Genomic DNA, 24251 nt, shown 5'->3' with positions numbered 1-24251 from the left:
GCTAAATTGCCCCTTAATGTCAGACCAGCAAGGTCAATGCAGTTACGGGGATAGAGACTGGGTGGGATTGTCGTTGGTGCAAGCTTGATGCACTGTAGGGATTCTAGAAAATTCAATGAATGAGACCTGAGGAAGAAATGAAATAAAATAAGTGGAAATGGGGTAAAGGTGAATGGAGGAGAGTGTTTATGCTCTGAAGTTGCTGAAATGTTCAGTCTGGGAGGCCCAGTCAGAAGATGAGGTGGTGTTCCTCCAGTTTGTGTTGGGCTTCGCTGGAACATTGCAAAAGACCAAGGACAGACATGTGGACAGGAGAATAGGGTGGTATTGAATTGGCAGGATCTCGCTTGCAGACAGTCCAAAGGTGTTCAGTAAGGCGGACACCCGGTCTGTGTTGGGGTCTCTCCAATGTGGAGTAGACCGCACTGGGAGCAGCGAATGCGATAGAGCGGGGGTGGAGAAGGTACAGGCGAAGTGTGGCTTCACCTGGAAGCAGTGTGCTTGGACCCAGGGAGGGTGAACAGGCAGGAGGTGAAGGGGCAGGTGTTGCACCTTCTGCGATTGCACGGGAAGGTGTTGGGGGTGATGGAGGAGGAGTGGACCAGTTACCACTGATAGTTTAAAGTCTATTTATTAGTGTCACATATAGGCTTACATTAACACTGCAATGAAGTTATTGTGAAAAACACGGGGAGAAAATACAGACTCTGCAGAGACAGAGATCCGAGCCCGGAATCGAACCCGGGACCCTGACGTTGCGAGGCAGCAGTGCTAACCCACTGTGCCACCATAGAGGAGCGCAGTGCGCATGCTCTACACCAGGCTCCGCCCATGGAGCAGTGTGCGCATGCTCTGTAGCCAGTCATGCTGGTAGAGAAGTGCGCATGTGCCAGGCCCCACTGATGGCGCAGTGTGCGCATGTTCTGTAGTAAGAAGTCTTACAACACCAGGTTCTGTAGCCAGGCATCGCTGATAGAGGAGTGCGCATGCTGTATTCCGGTCGCCGCTAATAGGGAAGTGCGCATGCTCTGTGCCAGTCACCGCTGATAGGGGAGTGCGCATGCTCTGTGCCAGTCACCGCTGATAGGGGAGTGCGCATGTTTTGTGCCAGTCACCGCTGATAGGGAAGTGCGCATGCTCTATGCCAGTCATCCTGAGTGAGCGAGCTGGCGATGAGGTCACCGGGAAGCTGTGCGCATGCGGTTTGGCGGAGTGGTTGCCATGGAGACGGCGGGCCGGAGGTGGGGGAGGCAGCCGCCGGGGGACTGGTTAAGTTGGAGGGCGGGCGCTCAGAGAACTGCATAAAGGCCGGGCAATGAGGCAGCTGCTGTGCCAGACGCTCTGGGGTGTAGTGAGGATCAGTTCGAGGAAGATTCACCGCAATCTCGCCGCAGCCATGCCCATCAAGGTAAGGGCAGGTCAGAGGTCAGTGCGGGGTCAGGGACAGGGGTCACCTTCACCAGAACCCTCCCTGGGGGCAGTGAGACTGGGGAAGCACCCTGACCCAGCACCCTGATCACCCACCCTGACCCAGCACCCTGATCACCCACCCTGACCCAGCACCCTGATCACCCACCCTGACCCAGCACCCTGATCACCCACCCTGACCCAGCACCCTGATCACCCACCCTGACCCTGCACCCTGATCACCCACCCTGACCCAGCACCCTGATCACCCACCCTGACCCAGCACCCTGATCACCCACCCTGACCCAGCACCCTGATCACCCACCCTCACCCAGCACCCAGCACCCTGATCACCCACCCTGACCCAGCACCCTGATCACCCACCCTCACCCAGCACCCAGCACCCTGATCACCCACCCTGACCCAGCACCCTGATCACCCACCCTGACCCAGCACCCTGATCACCCACCCTGACCCAGCACCCTGATCACCCACCCTGACCCAGCACCCTGATCACCCACCCTGACCCAGCACCCTGATCACCCACCCTGACCCAGCACCCTGATCACCCACCCTGACCCAGCACCCTGATCACCCACCCTGACCCAGCACCCTGATCACCCACCCTGACCCAGCACCCTGATCACCCACCCTGACCCAGCACCCTGATCACCCACCCTGACCCAGCACCCTGATCACCCACCCTGACCCAGCACCCTGATCACCCACCCTGACCCAGCACCCTGATCACCCACCCTGACCCAGCACCCTGATCACCCACCCTGACCCAGCACCCTGATCACCCACCCTGACCCAGCACCCTGATCACCCACCCTGACCCAGCACCCTGATCACCCACCCTGACCCAGCACCCTGATCACCCACCCTGACCCAGCACCCTGATCACCCACCCTGACCCAGCACCCTGATCACCCACCCTGACCCAGCACCCTGATCACCCACCCTGACCCAGCACCCTGATCACCCACCCTGACCCAGCACCCTGATCACCCACCCTGACCCAGCACCCTGATCACCCACCCTGACCCAGCACCCTGATCACCCACCCTGACCCAGCACCCTGATCACCCACCCTGACCCAGCACCCTGATCACCCACCCTGACCCAGCACCCTGATCACCCACCCTGACCCAGCACCCTGATCACCCACCCTGACCCAGCACCCTGATCACCCACCCTGACCCAGCACCCTGATCACCCACCCTGACCCAGCACCCTGATCACCCGCCCTGACCCAGCACCCTGATCACCCGCCCTGACCCAGCACCCTGATCACCCGCCCTGACCCAGCACCCTGATCACCCGCCCTGACCCAGCACCCTGATCACCCGCCCTGACCCAGCACCCTGATCACCCGCCCTGACCCAGCACCCTGATCACCCACCCAGCATCCTGACCCCCCCAAACCCTGACAGTCCCCAGCACCCTGACCCCTCCCTCCCTCCCAGACTCCTGATCCCAGCACCCTCAACCCTCTGAGTGCCCTGAGCCCCTCTTCCCAGCACCCTGACCCTGTGCCTCCAACCCTTGCAGCAACCTGATATTTTCTTCCCCCCCCCTGCCCAGGCACCCACACAACCTCAGAGATTGAGCATCAGAGATCTTACAGCATTGGGAGCTGGAGGTTGACCATTCAGTCCCTCACTGACTGACCTGCCACTGGCTGGCGGGTCACCAAGCCATCCTTAACACTCACCCAAATCTATCCATCTACCCCCCAACACCACCCACCAAATATATCCATCTCCCTCCTTAACACCCACCCAAATCTATCTGTCTCACCCCATCCTTAACACTCACCTAAATCTATCCATCTCCCCCGCCTCCCCCACAACCCCCCACCAAATACATCCATCTCCCTCCTTAACACCCCCCAAATCTACCTGTTTCACCCCCATCCTTAACACTCACCCAAATCTATCCATCTACCCCTCCACCCCCCCCAAGACCACCCACCAAATATATCCATCTCCCTCCTTAACACCCCCCAAATCTACCTGTTTCACCCCCATCCTTAACACTCACCCAAATCTATCCATCTACCCCTCCACCCCCCCAAGACCACCCACCAAATATATCCATCTCCCTCCTTAACACCCACCCAAATCTATCTGTCTCACCCCATTCCAACCATAATACCTCCATTCTTAATATCATGTCGGCTACGACTCTCTCCAACTTTTACAGATGCACCATAGAAAGCATCCTTTCTGGCTGTATCACAGTTTGGTCGTGGGGGGAGAGGGGGACTAGTAATGTTGAGATGGCGGCGCGGGCTCGTTGGGCCGAAGGGCCTGTTTCCCGGGCTGATTTTGTTCTTTGTTTTTTCCTGCTCTGCCCAAGACTGCAGGGAACTACAAAGGGTCGTGAGTGTAGCCCAGTCCCATCACGCAAACCAACCTCCCATCCATTGACTCTGTCTACACTTCCCGCTGCCTCGGGAAAAGCTTCCAGCCTAATCAGGGACCCCCACGCACCCCGGACATTCTCTCTTCCAAGTTCTTCCCTCGGGAAAAAGATATAAAAATCTCTCCATCTAATCCCAGGCTACCCACCTAAATCTGGCCATTTCTCACCCAAATTTATCAGTCTCTGATTTTTAAAGTTAATGAACTTCACCTGTACTGAGAAGATCGCCAAACTTTGCTGTTTTGGTGGGCAGAAGTGTTCCCTGATTCCATTCCCATGGATTTCCCATGCCCCATTCCTTGGATTTTCCCATGCCCCATTCCCACGGGGAGTGTTCCCATCTCCCCACCAGCGGAAAATCCTTTCCTCTCTCTCTTCCTCTTTGCTTTTGAATATTTTGGGAATGTGGATCACACTTCCCTTCCACCCTTAAGGTTACAGGGACTGGAAGCCTCGTGTGTGTAATCCCTCCTTGCGCAACTTAAGCAGCTGGTTTCGAGTGGCTTTAAGCTCTTAAACTGTTAAACTTCTACCTTCCGTCAGGGGAAAAAGATACTGAGGTCATGTACCAACCAACTCGAGAACAGCTTCTTCCCTGCTGCTGTCAAAGGTGAGATAGGTTGAATGGACCTACCTCACCTTAAGTTGATCTCTCTCTACACCCTAGCTATGACTGTAACACTACGTTCTGCAGTCTCTCCTTTCCTTGTCTATGAACTGTCTGTCTAGCACGCAAGAAACAATACTTTTCACTGTACATGTGACAATAATAAACCAAAGCATCTGGAACCATCCCTAATTCATTTGATTTAAGGGTTGTGAGTCTATGGAATTCCCTGCCCAGTTGAGGCTTCCTCATTGAATGTTTTTAAGGCAAGGATAGATAGATTTTTGAACAGTAAAGGAATTAAGGGTTATGGTGAGCAGGCAGGTAAGTGGAGCTGAGTCCACAAAAAGATCAGCCATGATCTTATTGAATGGCAGAACAAGCTCGAGGGGCCAAATGGCCTACTCCTGCTCTGAGCTCCTATGTTCTTAAACTGGTGATTTTTGCTGGGATTGTGTGAGCTGCCTCTTCAGAGGAAGAAGCAGGGGCTGATTTGAATGTTTGTTGTGGACAACACCTCATTCTGTTTGGTGTCTGTTTTGCATAACTCCTGTTACTTGCAGTGCAGCTTTGGACTTGCACTGTGGTTAGAGAGAGCGTCATAAGTACTCCTCGGCTCGCATCCAATTCTGTTCTCAACTGCAGGCTCAGGAGGCTGTCTATTTACGATAGTTGCGAATAAATCCAACTAAGGTATTCAGGAGAAATGTTTTTTGCCAAGGAATGGGAGAGAATGTGGGACTCCCTCCCACGGGGGGAGTGGGGGGAGAATGTGGGACTCCCTCCCACGGGGGGAGTGGGGGGAGAATGTGGGACTCGCTCCCACAGGGGGAGTGGGGGGAGAATGTGGGACTCGCTCCCACAGGGGGAGTGGGGGGAGAATGTGGGACTCCCTCCCACAGGGGGAGTGGGGGGAGAATGTGGGACTCGCTCCCACGGGGGGAGTGGGAGGAGAATGTGGGACTCGCTCCCACAGGGGGAGTGGGGGGAGAATGTGGGACTCGCTCCCACGGGGGGAGTGGGGGGAGAATGTGGGACTCGCTCCCACGGGGGGAGTGGGGGGAGAATGTGGGACTCGCTCCCACGGGGGGAGTGGGGGGAGAATGTGGGACTCGCTCCCACAGGGGGAGTGGGGGGAGAATGTGGGACTCCCTCCCACGGGGGAGTGAGGGGGGGGAGAATGCAGGGCTCGCTCCCACAGGGGAGTGGGGGGGGGGTAGAGAATGTGGGGCTCACTCCCACGGGGGGTGTGGGGGGAGAATGTGGGGCTCGCTCCTGTGGGGAGAGTGGGGGGGGAGAATGTGGGGCTCGCTCCCGTGGGGGGAGAATGTGGGACTCGCTGCTATGGGGAGTGGGGGGAGAATGTGGGGCTCGCTCCCACGGGGGGAGTGGGGGGAGAATGTGGGACTCGCTCCCACGGGGAAGGGTCGAGGAATAGTGTCAATACATTTAAGTTGGGGAGGGGTGGGGGGAGAGAGAAGCTGGATAAACAGACGAGGGAGGGAGGAATAGGATGTGGTGATGGCAGGGAGGGAGGTGGAGAAAGGAAGACTGGATCAATGCTGCCAACATTGGATAAAGCTGGTGCCTATCGATTGTGGTGTGTACCCTCTCCCCAGTTTCTATAGTCTCTGCTTTCTGGCTGTGCTGGTTTCCAGAGCGAGTGAGAGGGGCTGACGGACTCATCATAGAGGCTTCAGAAGGGAAAACTGGGAGGCGAGCCTCTATCTCTGTCTATCCCGGCCTTTCGGTATTCTGCAAGTTTCAACAAGAGTCCCCCCTCCTCCGTCATGTACAGACCCAGAGTCCTCAAATGTCAGGTTAGCTGCCTTCGCATTTCCCCTTTTATTGAAATCAATGTTCCCAGTTTCTGCTCGTTCTTATCAACAGTTACCATTGACAGCACACACACACACACACACACACACACACACACACACACACTGCTGCCTACCTTTGCCCAGTGTGACTGGGTGACTTCCCACACCACCCCGTCTCGCTGGTTAATTCAGACGGGGAATAGTCCAGACCCCGAGGCCGATCCCCGCAGGATGCCACAAGTCCCATCCTGCCAATTATACCTAATCGCTGCTCCGGAAAATTCCTAATACACTTCCACTGGCTCTCCTGTTTTCCCTCATTAGCGCCATCCCCTCCTGTCACTGCATGTTTTAATTTGATTTATTATTGTCACGTGTACTGGGATACGGTGAAAAGTGTTGTTTCTTGCGTGCTATTCAGACAAAGCATACCGTTCATAGAGAAGGAAAGGAGAGGGTGCAGAATGTAGTGTTACAGTCACAGCGAGGGTGTAGAGAAAGATCAACTTAATGCGAGGTAGATCCATTCATAAGTCTGACAGCAGCAGGGAAGAAGCTGTTCTTGAGTTGCTTGTTCCAGCACAGTCGGGCATCGTTCCAACTTAGGTTGTTGGCGCCTACTTGGCACAGTGATCCAGAGGGTTGTGGAGTCAGATTTCCAGCATGGAAACAGGCCTTTTGGCCCAACTTGTCCATGCTGCCCAGTTTTTACCACTAAGCTTTTCCCAATTGCCCGCATTTGGCCCATATCCCTCTATATCCATCTTACCCATGTAACTGTTTAAATGCTTTTTAAAAGACAAAATTGTACCCGCCTCTACTACTACCTCTGGCAGCTCGTTCCAGACACTCACCCACCCTCTGTGTGAAAAAATTGCCCCTCTGGACACTTTTATATCTCTCTCCTCCTTAAACCTACATGTTCTAGTTTTAGACTCCCCTACCTTTGGGAAAAGATATTGACTATTTAGCTGATCTGTGCCCCTCATTATTTTATAGACCTCTATAAGATCACCCCTCAGCCTCCTACACTCCAGAGAAAAAAGTCCCAGTCTATCCAGCCTCTCCTTATAACTCAAGTCCCAGTGGCATCCCAGCAAATCTTTTCTGCACTCTTTCTAGTTTAATAATGTCATATCCCTTCGACAGAGGAGCTGGACTGCCAGAGGGGAGAGAGTATGTGATTTGCTTGCCATCTCCCTTCAACCTAACCTGGGGGAGAGAATTTCAAAGGTTCACAAACCCCCCCCTTTGAGTGAAGATCTTTCTCCTCATCTCAATCCTAAATGTTCGTCCCCCTAATCCTGATCCCCCTCCCACCTCTCTGGGGTGGGGGGAGGTGTTTGGATTTCCCCTGACCCAGTAGGGAACAATCTCTCTGCCTCCACCCCGTTGAACCCCCTACAAGGCCTTGCAGCTTTCAATAAGATTCCAGGGGCTGGAAAGTTTTATTTTATTCATTCGTGGGACACGGGCTTCGTTGGCTGGTTCCAGCATTTATTGCCCATCCCTAGTTGCCCCTTGGAGGGTAGTTGAGAGTCAGCAGCATTGCTGTGTCATGTGTAGGCCAGACCGGAGTAAGGACGGCAGATTTCCTTCCCTAAAGGGAACCGGATGGGTTTTACCCTCAATGTAGATTCTTAATTCCAGATATTTTTTACTGAACTCAAATTCCATCCTGCCGTAGCGGGATTCGAACCCGGGTCCCCAGAACATCAGCTGACTTTCTGGATTAGTAGTCTAGCGGTAACCCCTCGGCCACCTTCTCTCCCTATAATGGGGCTAGTTTCTCATCGGCCTGACTTGGATACGATGGGCTGAGTGGTCTGCTTATGTGCTGTAAACTTTACCGGATGCTTCCTGTTCTCTCCCTTCCACCCTCCTCCCCGCCCCCCCCCCCGCAACAAAAACTGTGCAATTCTGTACTCTCCATGCTGATCACTTGCTGGTTTTTAGTCACCAGCTTTTCTGTCTTCTCCAAAGTCATCATCGCCACACCTTCACCACTAGGCTGATGGCCTCTTAACTCATTTGTAACAAGGTGACCTCCATTCATTTTGAAAACATGAGGAAACATTCCTTTAAGCTCAGACCACAAAGTGGGAGTGGGTATAACTGGTTGTACAGACAGACCTCTGTGTGAATCGCTGAAAAAGGAGGAAATCAACATCAAAGACCTTCCCTTGGCTAAGGTCACAGAGCCAAGAACAAAGGACACATGGACAGTTATTCTTTAAATGTGAGACTGTCAGATGTAAACCTGAAATGTGAACTTGGAAGATAAAATGCAGAAGGACAGTATTTATAATTAGAAATAGTTGGAAAGAAAGATTTCCCAATGGTGGCTCAGAAATCATAGAACTGTTTCCACTTTCTCTCTCTCTTTAATCCAGTCAGGAAGGTTTCCTCTGTAACTGGTTTGTGGATTTTTGTTTGAGGGAAACAGTGGTCTGCTTTGTGCTGTTCCCTCTCTCCATTTGAGATCCCAAGACGCAGAGAGACTTGTGACTCCCCTCCCCCCACCTCGCGCTGTAGCAAGCACCTAACCCTGTAACTGGATACCTGCCCAGTGTTTTGCGTGTGTGAGTTACTCCTACCAGTGCTCCCTTTTGCGAGGTCTCCCCACCCCTACTCCAAGCCCTCCAGGGCCAACACCCTCTCTCTCTACACCTGCATTCCTGCAGCTCCTCAAAGTCTGAGCTCTTGCACAGCCCCACCTGATTCCCATCGCTCTGCCGTTGGTGATTGTGTCTTTGGTTGCCTGGGGGGGGCCCTAAGCTTTGGAATTACCTCTCTCTCTCTCTCTCTCTTTATTTTCTCTTTTTTTTCTGTCTCTCTATTTTTCTCTTTGTGTGTGTGTGTCAGTGTCATCCGAAGAGCGGATGTTCAGAGACTATTTCTATCAATCCCCCTCATCATCTTATAAACCTCTATTAAGTCGCCTCTCATCCCCCTCCGTTCTAAGGAGAAAAGCCCCAGCTCCTTCAACCTTTCCTCATAAGACCTACCCTCCAAACCAGGCAGCATCCTGGTAAATCTCCTCTGTGCTCTCTCTAATGCTTCCACGTCCTTCTTATAGTGAGGTGACCAGAACTGCACACAATATTCCACATGTGGTCTCACCAAGAGTCTCTCTCTCTGTCTATTTCTGTTTGTCTGTCTGTTTCTCTCTCTTTGTTTCTGTGTGTGTGTGTGTCTGTCTGTCTCGCTTTCTCTTTCTCTCTCTGTTTCTGTCTGTCTCTCTCTCTCTCTGTCTCCAATTGAGATCCTGAGATGCTCTGTCTCCTCAAAACCAACCTTTTCAACCAAGCTTTAGGACTCCTGTTCCCTGATGTCTCTTTGTAAAGTTTAACGTTAATTTATTGGTGTCTTGGGTCAGCTTACATTAACAATGCAATGAAGTTACTATGAAAATCCCCTAGTCGCCACACTTTGGCGCCTGTTCGGGTACAATGAGGGAGAATTTAGCACGGCCAATGCACCCTAACCAGCACGTCTTTCGGACTGTGGGAGGAAACCGGAGCACCCGGAGGAATCCCACGCAGACGGGAGGGAGAATGCGCAGACTCCACTCAGTCACCCAAGCCGGGGATCAAGCCCAGGACCCTGGCACTGTAAGGCAGCAGTGCTAACCAGTGTGTCACTGTGCCAGACTTTTGTCTGATTTGCACCCTTTCAGCCACCCATCCCCCTCTGTGCCTCATAGAATCCCAACAAGAGGCCATTCGGCCCCTTGGGTCTACACTGGCTCTCTGAAAAAACATCACAGCCCCCCACCCCCACCGTAATGCATTTAGCATGGCCAATCCACCTAACCTGCACATCTTTGGACACTAAGGGACAATTTAGCATGGCCAATCCACCTAACCTACACATCTGCAGCAGGCGACGGTGCAGAGGGACCTCGGGGTCCTTGTGCATGAGTCGCAAAAACCCAGCTTGCAGGTGCAGCAGGTGGTCAGGAAGGCGAATGGGATGCTGGCCTTCATAGCGAGGGGGATTGAATATAAAAGTAGGGAGGTCTTGCTGCAGCTGTATAGGGCATTGGTGAGGCCGCAGCTGGAGTACTGTGTGCAGTTTTGGGCACCGCACCTGCGCAAGGATATTTTGGCCCTGGAGGGAGTGCAGAGGAGGTTTACTAGGCTGATACCGGAGTTGGGGGGATTGAGCTATGAGGAGAGGCTGAATAATCTAGGCTTGTACTCGTTAGAGTTTAGAAGAATGAGGGGAGATCTCATTGAGACGTATAAGATGATGAATGGGATGGATAGGATAGAGGTGGAGAGACTCTTCCCGCTCAAAAAAGACAGTAGGACTAGGGGGCACAGCCTCAAGATAAAGGGGAGGCGGTTTAGAACGGAGTTGAGGAGGAACTTCTTCACTCAAAGGGTGGTGAATCTCTGGAATTCTCTGCCCGTTGAAGTGGTGGAGGCTGCCTCGCTAAATATTTTTAAGAAGCGGGTTGATGGGTTCTTGATAAGAGAGGGGATTAAGGGTTATGGGGAGAGGGCGGGAAAGTGGAACTGAGCCACAACAGATCAGCCATGATCTTATTGAATGGCGGGGCAGGCTCGAAGGGCTAGATGGCCTACTCCTGCTCCTATTTCTTATGTTCTTATGTTATCTTTGGACACTAAGGGACAATTTAGCATGGCCAATCCACCTAACCTACACATCTTTGGACACTAAGGGACAATTTAGCATGGCCAATCCACCCTAACCTACACATCTTTGGACACTAAGGGACAATTTAGCATGGCCAATCCACCTAACCTACACATCTTTGGACACTAAGGGACAATTTAGCATGGCCAATCCACCTAACCTACACATCTTTGGACACTAAGGGACAATTTAGCATGGCCAAATCTCTACCTAATCTGCACATCTTTCGGACTGTGGGAGGAAACCAGAGCACCTGGAGGAAACCCACATGGACACAGGGAGGACATGCAAACTCTACGCTGTTGTCCAAGGCTGGAATCGAACCCTGGACCCTGGTGCTGTGAGTCAGCAGTGCTAACCACTGTGCCAGCCCATATTTTCTTTCAAGCAGTTTGGAGAGGGTCAAAGAAGTGGGGAATGGCCGATTGCTAAGCTTATCCAGTTGGTTAATCTCAATCGCAGACTGATATTTAAATCAGTGTTACTCCATTCGCCCACAGTCAGTGCCGAGAATTGAGAGATTGACTCAGTGACAATCTTGCCTCTCCCCTCGTATCTGATCTCCAAACTGCTTTGTCACGCTCCGTTTCCCAGTTGTGGGTAGAGATTTGCAATTTTATCTGTTGTGGTCACACGAAGGAGGGGCTTGTTGCTTCAGAATGAGCAAACATTTGCTACAGATTATCTTCATGTGCTAAGAGATTGCTCAAGTTCTAGGTTTATTGCTCAGCCGTGCCCCATTCCCATGGCAGCCTCGCCACAAGAGACCGGGAAGGAAGCAGATTTCCACATTATAGAATTCCCCCCCTTCAAATTCCTTCCTCATACTCGCAATTAAACCACTCTCTCTTGCTGTACTTCTCCCTTTCATTTCTCTATTTCCTTCTCTCTCTCACTCACTTTCTCTGTCTTTTTATCCTCCTCTCCCTCTCCCTCTCTCTCTCTCTTTTATCCTTCTCTCCTCTCTCTCTCTCTCTTTTTATCCTTCTCTCCCTCTCTCTCTCTCTCTTTTTATCCTTCTCTCCCTCTCTCCCTCTCTCTCTCTTTTTATCCTTCTCTCCCTCTCTCCCTCTCTCTCTCTTTTTATCCTTCTCTCCCTCTCCCTCTCTCTCTTTTTATCCTTCTCTCCCTCTCTCTCTCCCTCTTTTTATCCTTCTCTCCCTCTCTCCCTCTCTCTCTCTTTTTATCCTTCTCTCCCTCTCCCTCTCTCTCTTTTTATCCTTCTCTCCCTCTCTCTCTTTTTATCCTTCTCTCCCTCTCCCTCTCTCTCTTTTTATCCTTCTCTCCCTCTCTCTCTCTCTTTTTATCCTTCTCTCCCTCTCTCTCTCTCTCTTTTTATCCTTCTCTCCCTCTCTCTCTCTCTCTTTTTATCCTTCTCTCCCTCTCTCCCTCTCTCCCTCTCTCTCTTTTTATCCTTCTCTCCCTCTCTCCCTCTCTCTCTTTTTATCCTTCTCTCCCTCTCTCCCTCTCTCTCTTTTTATCCTTCTCTCCCTCTCTCCCTCTCTCTCTTTTTATCCTTCTCTCCCTCTCTCTCTCTCTCTCTCTCTCTCTTTTATCCTTCTCTCCCTCTCTCTCTCTTTTTATCCTTCTCTCTCTCTCTTTTTATCCTTCACTCCCCCTCTCTCTCTCTCTTTTTATCCTTCTCTCCCCCTCTCTCTCTCTCTTTTTATCCTTCTCTCTCTCTCTCTCTTTTTATCCTTCTCTCCCTCTCTCTCTCTCCCCCCCGTCTCTCTCTCTCTCTCTTTATCCTTCTCTCTCTCTCTCTCTCTCTCAGAAATCCAGGCCACCTGCCCCAATGGCATTGCTGAGGGAGTGCTGCACTGACAGAGGTGCCGATTTTCCAGAATCAAGATCCACCCGAGGGTCTGCCGCCCCTCTTGGGGCGGGTGTGAAAGATCCCACAGCCCCTATCAGAAGGAGAGTGAGAGGGGCCGGGGAGAACGCCCCCCCAATCAGAAGAAGAGTGAGGAGGGTTTGGGGGGGTGGGGGGAGTTCTCCCTGACCCCTATCTGAAGGAGAGTGAGCGGGGGGGGGGGGGAGTTCTCCTCAGTGTCCTTGGGCCAATATGTATTCCTGAAACCAATATCATTCCGGGAAATTAAAAGGCAGTGATCTGGGTCTGGAACACATTGCTGTTTGTGGGATCTTGCTGTGCACAAATAGACTACCCCTGCGCCTGAGCGGGTGGGAATCTACCCTAATCAAGGCCTTTTCCATCTGGGAGGGGAAGTTAGACTAACGGGGAAGAAAGCCATTCTATAATCAGAGATTGGAGATGAGATGATTGAATGACTGTATTGTTGTGGGAACCACGCCCGGTGACTGTGCAAAATTCTGTAATCTGTGAGGTTGAACAAAGATTGACACCCGCTGATTAAACCTGTCTCAAATCCTCACACCTTTCCTGCTGCCTCCTGGAACCATAGATTCGTAGAACCCCTACAGTACAGAAGGAGGCCATTCGGCCCATCGAGTCTGCACCTTCCACAATCCCACCCAGTCCCTGCTCCCGTGTCCCTACATATTTTCCCCGCTCATCCCTCTAACCTACGCATCTCAGGATACTTAGGGACAATTTTAGCACGGCCAATCAACCTAACCCACCCATCTAGTAAGGGTGTGGAATGCCCTGCCTGCAGCAGTTGTGGACTCGCCAACTTTAAGGGCCAATGCACCCAACTTAATGGTCAGTGGATGGGCATATGGATAATAATGGATTAGTTTAGGTTAGAGGGTCATTAGATTGGTTCCACTGGTTGGCGCAACATCGAGGGCCGAAGGGCCTGTACTGCGCTGTTGTGTTCTATCTTTGGACTGTGGGTGGAAACCGGAGCACCCGGAAGAAACCCACGCAGACACGGGGAGAACGTGCAGTCTCCACGCAGACAGTGACCCGAGCCGGGAATCGAACCCGGGTCCCTGGCGCTGTGAAGCAGCAGTGCTAACCCCACTGTGTGCCATTCTCTGCGAATCCGTGAACCGACGCGGATTTTTGTTTTCCCGGGCTGTGTCTCTGACACGGAATCGCCTGGCGTGTCACACTGCAGCTGTACGGGATCTCAGCGAGGCCTCATTTGGAATGTTGTGCTCCATTCCGGCCCTGTGGAGGCTTTGGAGAGGGTGCAGAAGAGGCTTACTCGGACGTTGCCCTGGTCTGGAGGGTATTGGCTACGAGGAGAGATTGGAGGAAACCCCGGTTCGCTCTCACTGGAACGACAGAGATCGAGGGAGTGACCTGATAGAGGTTTACATGATTGTGAGTGGCATGGACAGAGCGGAGAGTCAGATGCTGTTTCCTAGGATAGAAAAGTCAAGCGCTCGGGGACGTGGGTACCTGGGGAAAAGTTTAGGAGGAGATGTGCGGGGCAAGTTTTTTTTTTACACAGAGGGTGGTGAGTGTCTGGAACGCGCTGCCCGGGGGAGTGGTGGGGGCAGGTAGGATAGCAGCATTTTAAGGGGCAACTAAACAAATACCTGAATAGGATGGGAATGGAAGGATCCGGACTGTGTAAGTGTGTACGGTTTTAGTTTAGGCAGGTGTCACGATCGGCGCAGGCTCGGAGGGCCTGTTCCTGTGCTGTTCTGTTCATTGTGTGAACATAGAAAACAAGGAGGAGGCCATTCAGCCCTTCCAGCCTGCTCTCCCATTCATTATGATCATGGCTGATCATCGAATTCAGTATCCTGATTTCCACCCCCCCCCCCCCCATATCCCTCGATCCCTTTAGCCCCCAAAAGCGATATCTAATTTCTTCCTGAAATCACACAACGTTTTGGCCTCAACTACTTTCTGTGGGAGTGAATTCCACTGCTCTCTGGGTGAAGAAATTTCTCCTCACCTCAGTTCTAAAAGGTTTACCCCTTATCCTCAAACTCTGACCCCCTAGTTCTGGACTCCCCCCACCATCGGAAACATTCTTTCTGAATCTACCCTGTCCAACCCTGTTAGAATTTTATAAGTTTCTAACAGATTCCCCCTCTCACTCTTCCAAACTCCAGCAAACATAATCCTAACCCACTTAGTCTCTCCTCGTACGACAGCTCTGTCGTTGTTTGCTGTGCGTGGGAAGAACTGAGAATGATCCCAGCACCAGAATGTGCCAGTGTCAGGGTGGCACAGTGGGTTAGCACTGCCGCCTCACAGCGCCAGGGAACGGGGTTCGAATCCCAGCTCGGGGGGACTGTCTGTGTGGAGTCTGCACGTTCTCCCCCCTGTGTCTGCGTGGGTTTCCTCCGGGTGCTCCGGTTTCCTCCCACAGTCCGAAAGACGTGCTGGTTAGGGTGCATTGGCCGTGCTAAATTGCCCCTCAGTGTCCAAAGGCCGTCAAGCTTTGGGTGGCACAGCGCCAGGGATCTGGGTTCGATTCCCGGCTTGGGTCACTGTCTGTGTGGAATCTGCACATTCTCCCCGTGTCTGCGTGGGTTTCCTCTCACAGTCCAAAAGATGTGCTGGTTAGGTGCTAAATTCTCCCTCAGTGTACCCGAACAAGCGCCGGAGTGTGGTGACTAGGGGATTTTCACAGTAACTTCATTAATGCAAGCTGCCTTGTGACACGAATAAAATAAACTTCAAAGGAGTGGGGGCTTTGAGCTTGTTGAGTGAGGTGGAGAGGGGGCTGACCTGTGTGGCATTACCTCTCCTCCCAGGAGCTGGCATTGCAGTGAGGTAGTTTGTTCCGTGATTGTCTCTCTGCTGGGCCAGGGCCTACTCCCCGGTGACCACTTGCTGAGGTAAACATGTTTGTCAGGTGTACGCCTCTTTAACCCTGCTCCTAACAGCGTCCCAGGCCAGCCCGGGAAGCTCTTACTTATAACAGACCTGCTGAGTGACCGCCTGAGGGGACACCTCAGACACCTCAGCGCCAATAAATCCTTCATTTCGAACGATTGAATTGACTCGGAGAAAACCAAGCAGCAGACTCTGCACACGACAAACTCTCAAACCCCTTCCGTAGAGGAGAAATTAGCCCAGGAGCAATGATTGAGCAACTGGATTTATTACCTGGGGAAGGGGATCGGGGAGGTGGATTCAAGGATTACATCTGATTCTAGACGGCGGGGAGGGATTTGAAGGATGGACTAGGCAGATTGGGATAGGTGGATTGGCCATGCTAAATTGTCCCTTAGTGTCCAAAGATGTGCGGGTTAGGTGGATTGGCCATGCTAAATTGTCCCTTAGTGTCCAAAGATGTGCGGGTTAGGTGGATTGGCCATGCTAAATTGTCCCTTAGTGTCCAAAGATGTGCGGGTTAGGTGGATTGGCCATGCTAAATTGTCCCTTAGTATCCAAAGATGTGTAGGTTAGGTGGATTGGCTATGCTAAATTGTCCCTTAGTGTCCAAAGATGTGCAGGTTAGATGGATTGGCCATGCTAAATTGCCCCTTAGTGTCCAAAGATGTGTGGGTTAGGTGGATTGGCCATGCTAAATTGTCCCTTAGTGTCCAAAGATGTGTGGGTTAGGTGGATTGGCCATGCTAAATTGCCCCTTAGTGTCCAAAGATGTGCAGGTTAGGGGGATTGGCCATGCTAAATTGTCCCTTAGTGTCCAAAGATGTGTGGGTTAGGTGGATTGGCCATGCTAAATTGTCCCTTAGTGTCCAAAGATGTGTGGGTTAGGTGGATTGGCCATGCTAAATTGTCCCTTAGTTTCCAAAGATGTGCAGGTTAGGGGGATTGGCCATGCTAAATTGTCCCTTAGTGTCCAAAGATGTGTGGGTTAGGTGGATTGGCCATGCTAAATTGCCCCTTAGTGTCCAAAGATGTGCAGGTTAGGGGGATTGGCCATGCTAAATTGTCCCTTAGTGTCCAAAGATGTGTGGGTTAGGTGGATTGGCCATGCTAAATTGTCCCTTAGTGTCCAAAGATGTGCAGGTTAGGGGGATTGGCCATGCTAAATTGTCCCTTAGTGTCCAAAGATGTGTGGGTTAGGTGGATTGGCCATGCTAAATTGTCCCTTAGTGTCCAAAGATGTGTAGGTTAGGTGGATTGGCCATGCTAAATTGCCCCTTAGTATCAGGGGATTAACTGGGTAAGTGTGTGGGGTTACGAAGGTAGGACCTGGGTGGAATTGTGGTCAGTACAGACTCAATGGGCCGAATGGCCCCCTTTGTGTCCTGTAGGGATTCTGTGACTCCCAAGTGGGGAGGAAGGAATTGTTTTTGCCGCAAGTTGTGCATCTGTGAAACAGCCTTTACCTCAGTGCTGTGCCCCTCATCCATTCGGCCCATCGTTCTGTCACCAGCATTGGTGAGTTGGTGGCCTTCTCCTGTGCTGTGACCCTGCTGCACTGCCTGTCTCCCTGGGGCCAGGCCTGGCAAGGTGGGGTATGAGAGGGAATGGTGAGTGACCTGGGTAGTAACAGCTTGGATGCTTCTTTTTTACCCGCTCGCAGGTTGGAGATAAATTGCCCTCTGTCGATGTCCACGAGGGAGACCCTCACTGCATCGTCAACACCGCTGAACTCTTCAAGGACAAGAAGGGAGTGCTGTTTGGCCTTCCAGGCGCTTTCACCCCGGGGTGTAGCAAGGTAAGGTGCTGTCCTCCTCTATCCCCTCCACCCCTTTCCCAGACACTTCTCTCACCCACCCGCCCCCTCTCCGGGGCCATTGGCATTCTAACAACGGTCCCCAGCTCCCTCCCCCAACAACCTGACGCCCCCCCCGTTTCAGTCCTGGGAGTGCACACCACTCAGCTATTCAGCAGTCTGGGGCATCGCAGAACCAGCTCCCATTGTTGATATCCAGTACTGATACTGATTTGCGGTCCATGACTTTTATGTTGGTTCTAAACCCAGCTGATTTGCCAACAGCAGGAGTCCACCGTGCGATCGATGTCCAGTCATCAGCCTTATCTGCAGTAACATGGCTCAGGATTGGTTTACAAAACCCTCCGGCGGTGCGTCGCTCTCCCTGGGCGCTGACCCTCCGGCGGTGCGTCGCTCTCCCTGGGCGCTGACCCTCCGGCGGTGCGGCGCTCTCCCTGGGCGCTGACCCTCCGGCGGTGCGTCGCTCTCCCTGGGCGCTGACCCTCCGGCGGTGCGGCGCTCTCCCTGGGCGCTGACCCTCCCCTTGGCAGCTGGGTGTGTCCGCTGCCCTTGTCAGTCTCTAGGTGGTAGAGGGTGTGAGTTTGGAAGGTGGTGTTTACAGGGGGGTGGATAACTACTTTGTGGGGTTTTTGGAGTGGGATTCGAACCCACAACCTTCTGCGGAGAATGCAGCTCAGTGAGCCCCGGTTGGTGCTGGGGGATGAGGTGATAATCTGGGGGCTCACCGCTTTGCAGGGCAGTCCTTCACCACTGTCTGGTCTCTTGGTCCGTGGTGGATCTCTGTCTGCGCTTCGCTATCCAGGTTCCTCACTCTGTCTACTTTTCCCTCTCCCCGCTCTCCTCCTCCAGTCTCACCTACCCAGCTACGTGGAAAACTATGAGGCACTGAAGAAGAAGGGGGTGGAAATCATCGCCTGTATCGCCGTCAACGATGCCTTTGTCATGGCTGCCTGGGGGAAGGAGCAGAAAGCTGATGGAAAGGTAAGTGTGGGAGAGAGAGGGAGAGGGAGGGCTGGCAGAGAGAGAGAGAGAGAGAGGCAGGTCAGGGAGGGAGAGGGGGTGAGAGAGAGAGAGAGACGGGGATTAGGGGACAGAGAAAAATGGAGACTGAGGGGGCGAGGAGGAAAGGTAGATGAGGACTGAGAGGAGGAGAGAGAAAGAGATGGGGACCAAGAGAAAGGGTGTGGGAGAGAGAGAGATGGGGACCGAGAGGAGGAGGGAGAGAGAGAGAGAGAGAAATGGGGGCTGAGATGAGGAGAGAGAGAGAGACGGGGACCGAGAGAAAGGGAGTGAGAGAGAGAGATGGGGACTGAGAGAGAAGTAGGGAGACAGATGGGGACTGTGAGGATCCCATTCTGGGAATATCACTGGGATTGCCCTTTGGACAGAGCTGCTTGGAGCGGGGGACATCGGATTGGGTACAGGGGAAGTGTAGGGTGAAGGGGCTCCTGTATCTGTTAGTGGAGAACCAGAGGAAGCCTCCAGTGTAAAGAATATTGTATACAGTTTGGGTCTCCTTTAACTGAGGGAGGATTTACTTGCCAGAGAGGAGGTGCAATGAATTCGCCTTTGATCGATCCCTGGGGTGAGAGAAATTGTCTTACGCTTTGATTTATTATTGTCACATGTACTGGGATACAGTGAAAAGTATTGTTTCTTGCGCGCTATACAGACAAAGCATACCATTCATAGAGAAGGAAAGGAGGGGGTGCAGAATGTAGTGTTACAGTCACAGTGAGGGTGTAGGGAAAGATCAACTTAATGCGAGGTAGGTCCATTCAAAAGTCTGACAGCAGCAGGGAAGAAGCTGTTCTTGAGTCGGTCGGTACGGGACCTCAGACTTTTGTATCTTTTTCCCGATGGAAGAGAGAATGTCCGGGATGCATGGGGTCCTTGATTATGCCGGCTGCTTTTCCCCGAGGCAGCGGGAAGTGTAGACGGAGTCAATGGATGGGAGGCTGGTTTGTGTGATGGGACTGGGCTACATTCACAACCTTCTGTAGTTTCTTGTGCTCTCTCTCTGTGACTGGGCAGTGGAAAACACAGGGTTGCTGTCTCAGGGTAAGGGACTGGCCACTTTGGACGGAGATGAGGGGGGTAGTTTTTTCACTTGGCTGAGGGAAGGATTGCGAATCTCTGGAGTTGTGTCCCCAGGAGAACTGTGGGCGCCCGGGTCATTGGGTACGTTCAAGGCTGTGATTAGAAGGTGTTGGAGACCTGAGGGAATCGAGCGATGGGTCAGGAAAGCAGAATCCCGGTGAAAGACCATCCTCGGGGGAGAACTTCTGCTTCCTTTATCAACTGTTTTAAATCTCTGTCCCCTCATTCCCAATTTTATTCAAGTGGGAACAATTTCTCCCTCTCTACTCCACGGTGGCACAGTGGGTTAGCACTGCTGCCTCACAGCGCCAGGGACCCTGGTTCGAATCCTGGCTCAGGTCACTGACTGTGTGGAGTCTGCATGTTCTCCCCGTGTCTGCGTGGGTTTGCTCCCACACTCCAGAAGACATGCTGGGTTAGTGCTAAATTCTCCCTCAGTGTAGTCAAACAGGAGTGTGGTAACTGGGGGATTTTCACAGTAACTTCATTGCAGTGTTAATGTAAGCCTTACTTGTGACGCTAATAAACTTTAATTTTAATCCAGTCCCCTTGTGATTTTGAACACCTCGGTCGAATCTCCAATCACGATCATCAGTAGATTCTTAATTCCAGATATTTTTATTTTATTGAATTCAAATTGCACCGTCTGCCATGGCGGGATTCGAACCCGGTTCCCCCAGAACATCAGCTGAGTTTCTGGATTAATCTTGTCTTCTATCCCGTTTTTCCAGGTGCGAATGTTGGCGGATCCCACTGGAGCTTTCACACGCGTGAGTACAAAGACTCTTTTCCAGCTTCTTCCTTCATTCACAGGGTGTGAGCCTCACTGGCCATGCTCACCATTTATCCCCCATCCCTAACTACCCCTCCCTTGAGAAGGTGGTGGGTGAGCCGCCATCTTGAACCCGCTGCAGCCCCCCCGTGTGGTGTAGGTGCACCCACAGTGCTGTTAGGGAGGGAGTTCCACGATTGTGATTGGACATCAGTCAGTTCCCCGTGTGTGGTGTAGGTACACCCACAGTGCTGTTAGGGAGGGAGTTCCAGGATTGTGATTGGACATCAGTCAGTCCCTGTGTGTGGTGTAGGTACACCCACAGTGCTGTTAGGGAGGGAGTTCCAGGATTTTGACCCCAGCCACAGTGAAGGAACGGCCGATATATTTCCAAGTCGGGATGGTGAGTGGCTCGGAGGGGGGGAACTTGCAGGGGGTGGTGTTCCCCATGTGTCTGCTGCCCCCCCCCCCCCCTTGTCCTTCTGGGTGGTAGAGGTGGCGGGTTTGGAAGGTGCTGTGGAAGGAGCCTTGGTGAGTCGCTGCAGTGCATCTTGTAGATGGTACACACTGCTGTCACTGTGCGTCGGTGGTGGAGGGAGTGAGTGTTTGTGGTCAGCGTGTCGATCGAGCGGGGCTGCTTTGTCCTGGATGGTGTCGAGCTTCTCGAGTGTTGTTGGGAGCCGCACTCATCCAGGCAAGTGGGGAGTATTCCATCACACTCCTGACTTGTGTCCTTGTAGATGGTGGACAGGCTTTGGGGGGTTAGTCAGGAGGTGAGTTACTCTCCGCAGGATTCCCAGTGGACAGGCTTTGGGGGTGGGGGGGTAGTCAGGAGGTGAGTTACTCTCCGCAGGATTCCCAGTGGACAGGCTTTGGGGGTGGGGGGGTAGTCAGGAGGTGAGTTATTCGCCACAGTGTTTTGATGGCAGAGCAGAATTTATCAGATTAAGCACCTTAAGACAAAAAATAGCTCTAGCAAAGATGGCAGTGTTTGCGTTGCTGTATCGATGGGCTGAATGGTCTCCTGTGCTGTTACAGAAGAAACTGGTTAGCTGTCAGTCTGGAATTGCCCCTGGTCTGTACAGGGGTGTGGAATGGGGCAAGAGACTGTGTACCAGGCCCTGACACCTCTCCGCCTGCATTAATCACTTTTTCCCTCCCTCTCCACAGGCTATTGGTCTCGAGTTGGACAAGGAGCAGTTAATCGCAGCTCTGGGGAACAAGCGCTGCAAGAGGTATGCCAGGCATTTCAACCTCTGACATTTCGAGATCTCTGGAGAGACTGCAACTCCGTCATCTAACCCTGTGCTGTTTGATGTGGGGGACAGTGTAGAGGGAGCTTTACTCTGTATCTAACCCCGTGCTGTACCTGTCCTGGGAGTGTTTGATGGGCGGACAGTGTAGAGGGAGCTTTACTCTGTATCTAACCCTGTGCTGTACCTGTCCTGGGAGTGTTTGATGGGGGGACAGTGTAGAGGGAGCTTTACTCTGTATCTAACCCCGTGCTGTACCTGTCCTGGGAGTGTTTGATGTGGGGGACAGTGTAGAGGGAGCTTTACTCTGTATCTAACCCTGTGCTGTACCTGTCCTGGGAGTGTTTGATGGGCGGACAGTGTAGAGGGAGCTTTACTCTGTATCTAACCCCGTGCTGTACCTGTCCTGGGAGTGTTTGATGGGGGACAGTGTAGAGGGAGCTTTACTCTGTATCTAACCCCGTGCTGTACCTGTCCTGGGAGTGTTTGATGGGGGGACAGTGTAGAGGGAGCTTTACTCTGTATCTAACCCCGTGCTGTACCTGTCCTGGGAGTGTTTGATGTGGGGGACAGTGTAGAGGGAGCTTTACTCTGTATCTAACCCCGTGCTGTACCTGTCCTCGGAGTGTTTGATGGGGGACAGTGTAGAGGGAGCTTTACTCTGTATCTAACCCCGTGCTGTACCTGTCCTGGGAGTGTTTGATGGGGGGACAGTGTAGAGGGAGCTTTACTCTGTATCTAACCCCGTGCTGTACCTGTCCTGGGAGTGTTTGATGGGGGACAGTGTAGAGGGAGCTTTACTCTGTATCTAACCCCGTGCTGTACCTGTCCTGGGAGTGTTTGATGGGGGGACAGTGTAGAGGGAGCTTTACTCTGCATCTAACCCCGTGCTGTACCTGTTCTGGGAGTGTTTGATGGGGGGGACAGTGTAGAGGGAGCTTTACTCTGTATCTAACCCTGTGCTGTACCTGTCCTGGGAGTGTTTGATGGGGGGACAGTGTAGAGGGAGCTTTACTCTGTATCTAACCCCGTGCTGTACCTGTCCTGGGAGTGTTTGATGGGGGGACAATGTAGAGGGAGCTTTACTCTGTATCTAACCCCGTGCTGTACCTGTCCTGGGAGTGTTTGATGGGGGGACAGTGTAGAGGGAGCTTTACTCTGTATCTAACCCCGTGCTGTACCTGTCCTGGGAGTGTTTGATGGGGGGACAGTGTAGAGGGAGCTTTACTCTGTATCTAACCCCGTGCTGTACCTGTCCTGGGAGTGTTTGATGGGGGGACAGTGTAGAGGGAGCTTTACTCTGTATCTAACCCCGTGCTGTACCTGTCCTGGGAGTGTTTGATGGGGGACAGTGTAGAGGGAGCTTTACTCTGTATCTAACCCCGTGCTGTACCTGTCCTGGGAGTGTTTGATGGGGGGACAGTGTAGAGGGAGCTTTACTCTGTATCTAACCCCGTGCTGTACCTGTCCTGGGAGTGTTTGATGGGGGACAGTGTAGAGGGAGCTTTACTCTGTATCTAACCCCGTGCTGTACCTGTCCTGGGAGTGTTTAAGTGCAGAAGGAGCACTATTGTAATATAGCGTGGATGTCAGGTTAAGCGTTATCCTTCTCTCCCTCTGTCCCAGGTTTGTAATGGTGCTGGATAATGGAGTTGTGAAGGATCTGAAGGTGGAACAGGATGGGACTGGCCTGACCTGCAGTCTGGCCTCCCACGCCATGCAACTTGTCTGAGACCCCCCTGGCGCTGGCTTCAGGCAGTACCACCAACCGGTGACTGACTGCTGAGGCAGTACGAATGTAACATTGTGTGAATACAATCCTTTAATAAAAATATCTTAACTGGATGTTCTCTGCGTCCCCTTCCTCTTCTGTTGTTGTGTTTTACAATTCCAAGAAATGCCTGTGTGTCAAATGTGGATTACCTGGGTGACTGTACACAGAGTCTGTGCGGGTTACCTCCCACAGTCTGGAAGATGTGCTGGTCAGGGTGCTAAATTCTCCCTCGGTGTAACCCCGAACAGGAGTGTGACGACTAGGAGGATTTTCACAGAAACTTCATTGCAGCGTTAACGGAAGCTGACTTGTGACACTAATAAATAAACTTTCTACCAGCCCTGATCTTAAACAGCACAGTAAAAAGTCTGACAACACCACCAGGTTTTAGTTCAACCGATTTATTTGATAATAGACTCACAAGCTTTCGGGGTTTGTCCCTTCGTCAGGTGAATGGAGCGTTCTGGCCTCAGACAGAGCATATAAAGCACAGACAGTACTGACTAAAACCTGGTGTTGTCAGACTTTTTACTGTGTTTACACCAGTCTAACGCCGGCATACCCACATCATGACTGCTTAAACAGCACAGCAGACTTGATGGGCCAACTGGCCTCCTCCTGCACTGTGGAGATTCTATCATTCTACGAGATGGGGGTGACACAGCGGTTAGCACTGCTGCCTCACAGCACCGGGTTCGATTCCCGGCTTAAGAACATAAGAAATGGGAGCAGGAGTCGGCCATCTAGCCCTTCGAGCCTGCCCCGCCATTCAATAAGATCATGGCTGATCTGAAGTGGATCAGTTCCACTTTCCCGCTTTCTCCCCATAGCCCTTAATTCCCTAATATCAAAAACCTATCTACCCATGACTTAAATAT

At 52.3% G+C, this 24251-nt stretch overlaps 1 protein-coding gene across 1 annotated transcript; it reads left to right on the top strand.

Moving 5' to 3' along the window:
- Positions 1-1250: 1250 nt before the first annotated feature.
- prdx5 (peroxiredoxin 5) lies at positions 1251-23444 on the top strand. The gene is made up of 6 exons (XM_080183709.1): positions 1251-1408; positions 17322-17456; positions 18324-18455; positions 20306-20344; positions 21517-21581; positions 23226-23444. The coding sequence occupies exons 1-6, from the start codon at positions 1316-1318 to the stop codon at positions 23329-23331; spliced, it is 570 nt and encodes a 189-aa protein (XP_080039835.1). The 5' UTR covers positions 1251-1315; the 3' UTR covers positions 23332-23444.
- The last annotated feature ends 807 nt before the right edge of the window (positions 23445-24251 follow it).

The sequence above is a fragment of the Carcharhinus amblyrhynchos genome, unplaced genomic scaffold (assembly GCF_965287045.1).
Source record: "Carcharhinus amblyrhynchos unplaced genomic scaffold, sCarAmb.v2.hapA scaffold_384, whole genome shotgun sequence".
NCBI classification, from domain to species: Eukaryota; Metazoa; Chordata; class Chondrichthyes; order Carcharhiniformes; family Carcharhinidae; genus Carcharhinus; species Carcharhinus amblyrhynchos.
Note: the sequence above shows the minus strand (reverse complement) of the source record. Positions and strands in the feature narration are given on the sequence as shown.

Excerpts from the sequence above, each read along its gene's own strand:
- prdx5 (XM_080183709.1), top strand. The coding sequence starts at position 1,316 with ATGAGGCAGCTGCTGTGCCAGACGCTCTGGGGTGTAGTGAGGATCAGT. Across the intron at positions 18,456-20,305 it reads AGCAGAAAGCTGATGGAAAG|GTGCGAATGTTGGCGGATCC; the intron begins GTAAGTGTGGGA and ends CCGTTTTTCCAG. Across the intron at positions 20,345-21,516 it reads CCACTGGAGCTTTCACACGC|GCTATTGGTCTCGAGTTGGA; the intron begins GTGAGTACAAAG and ends CCCTCTCCACAG.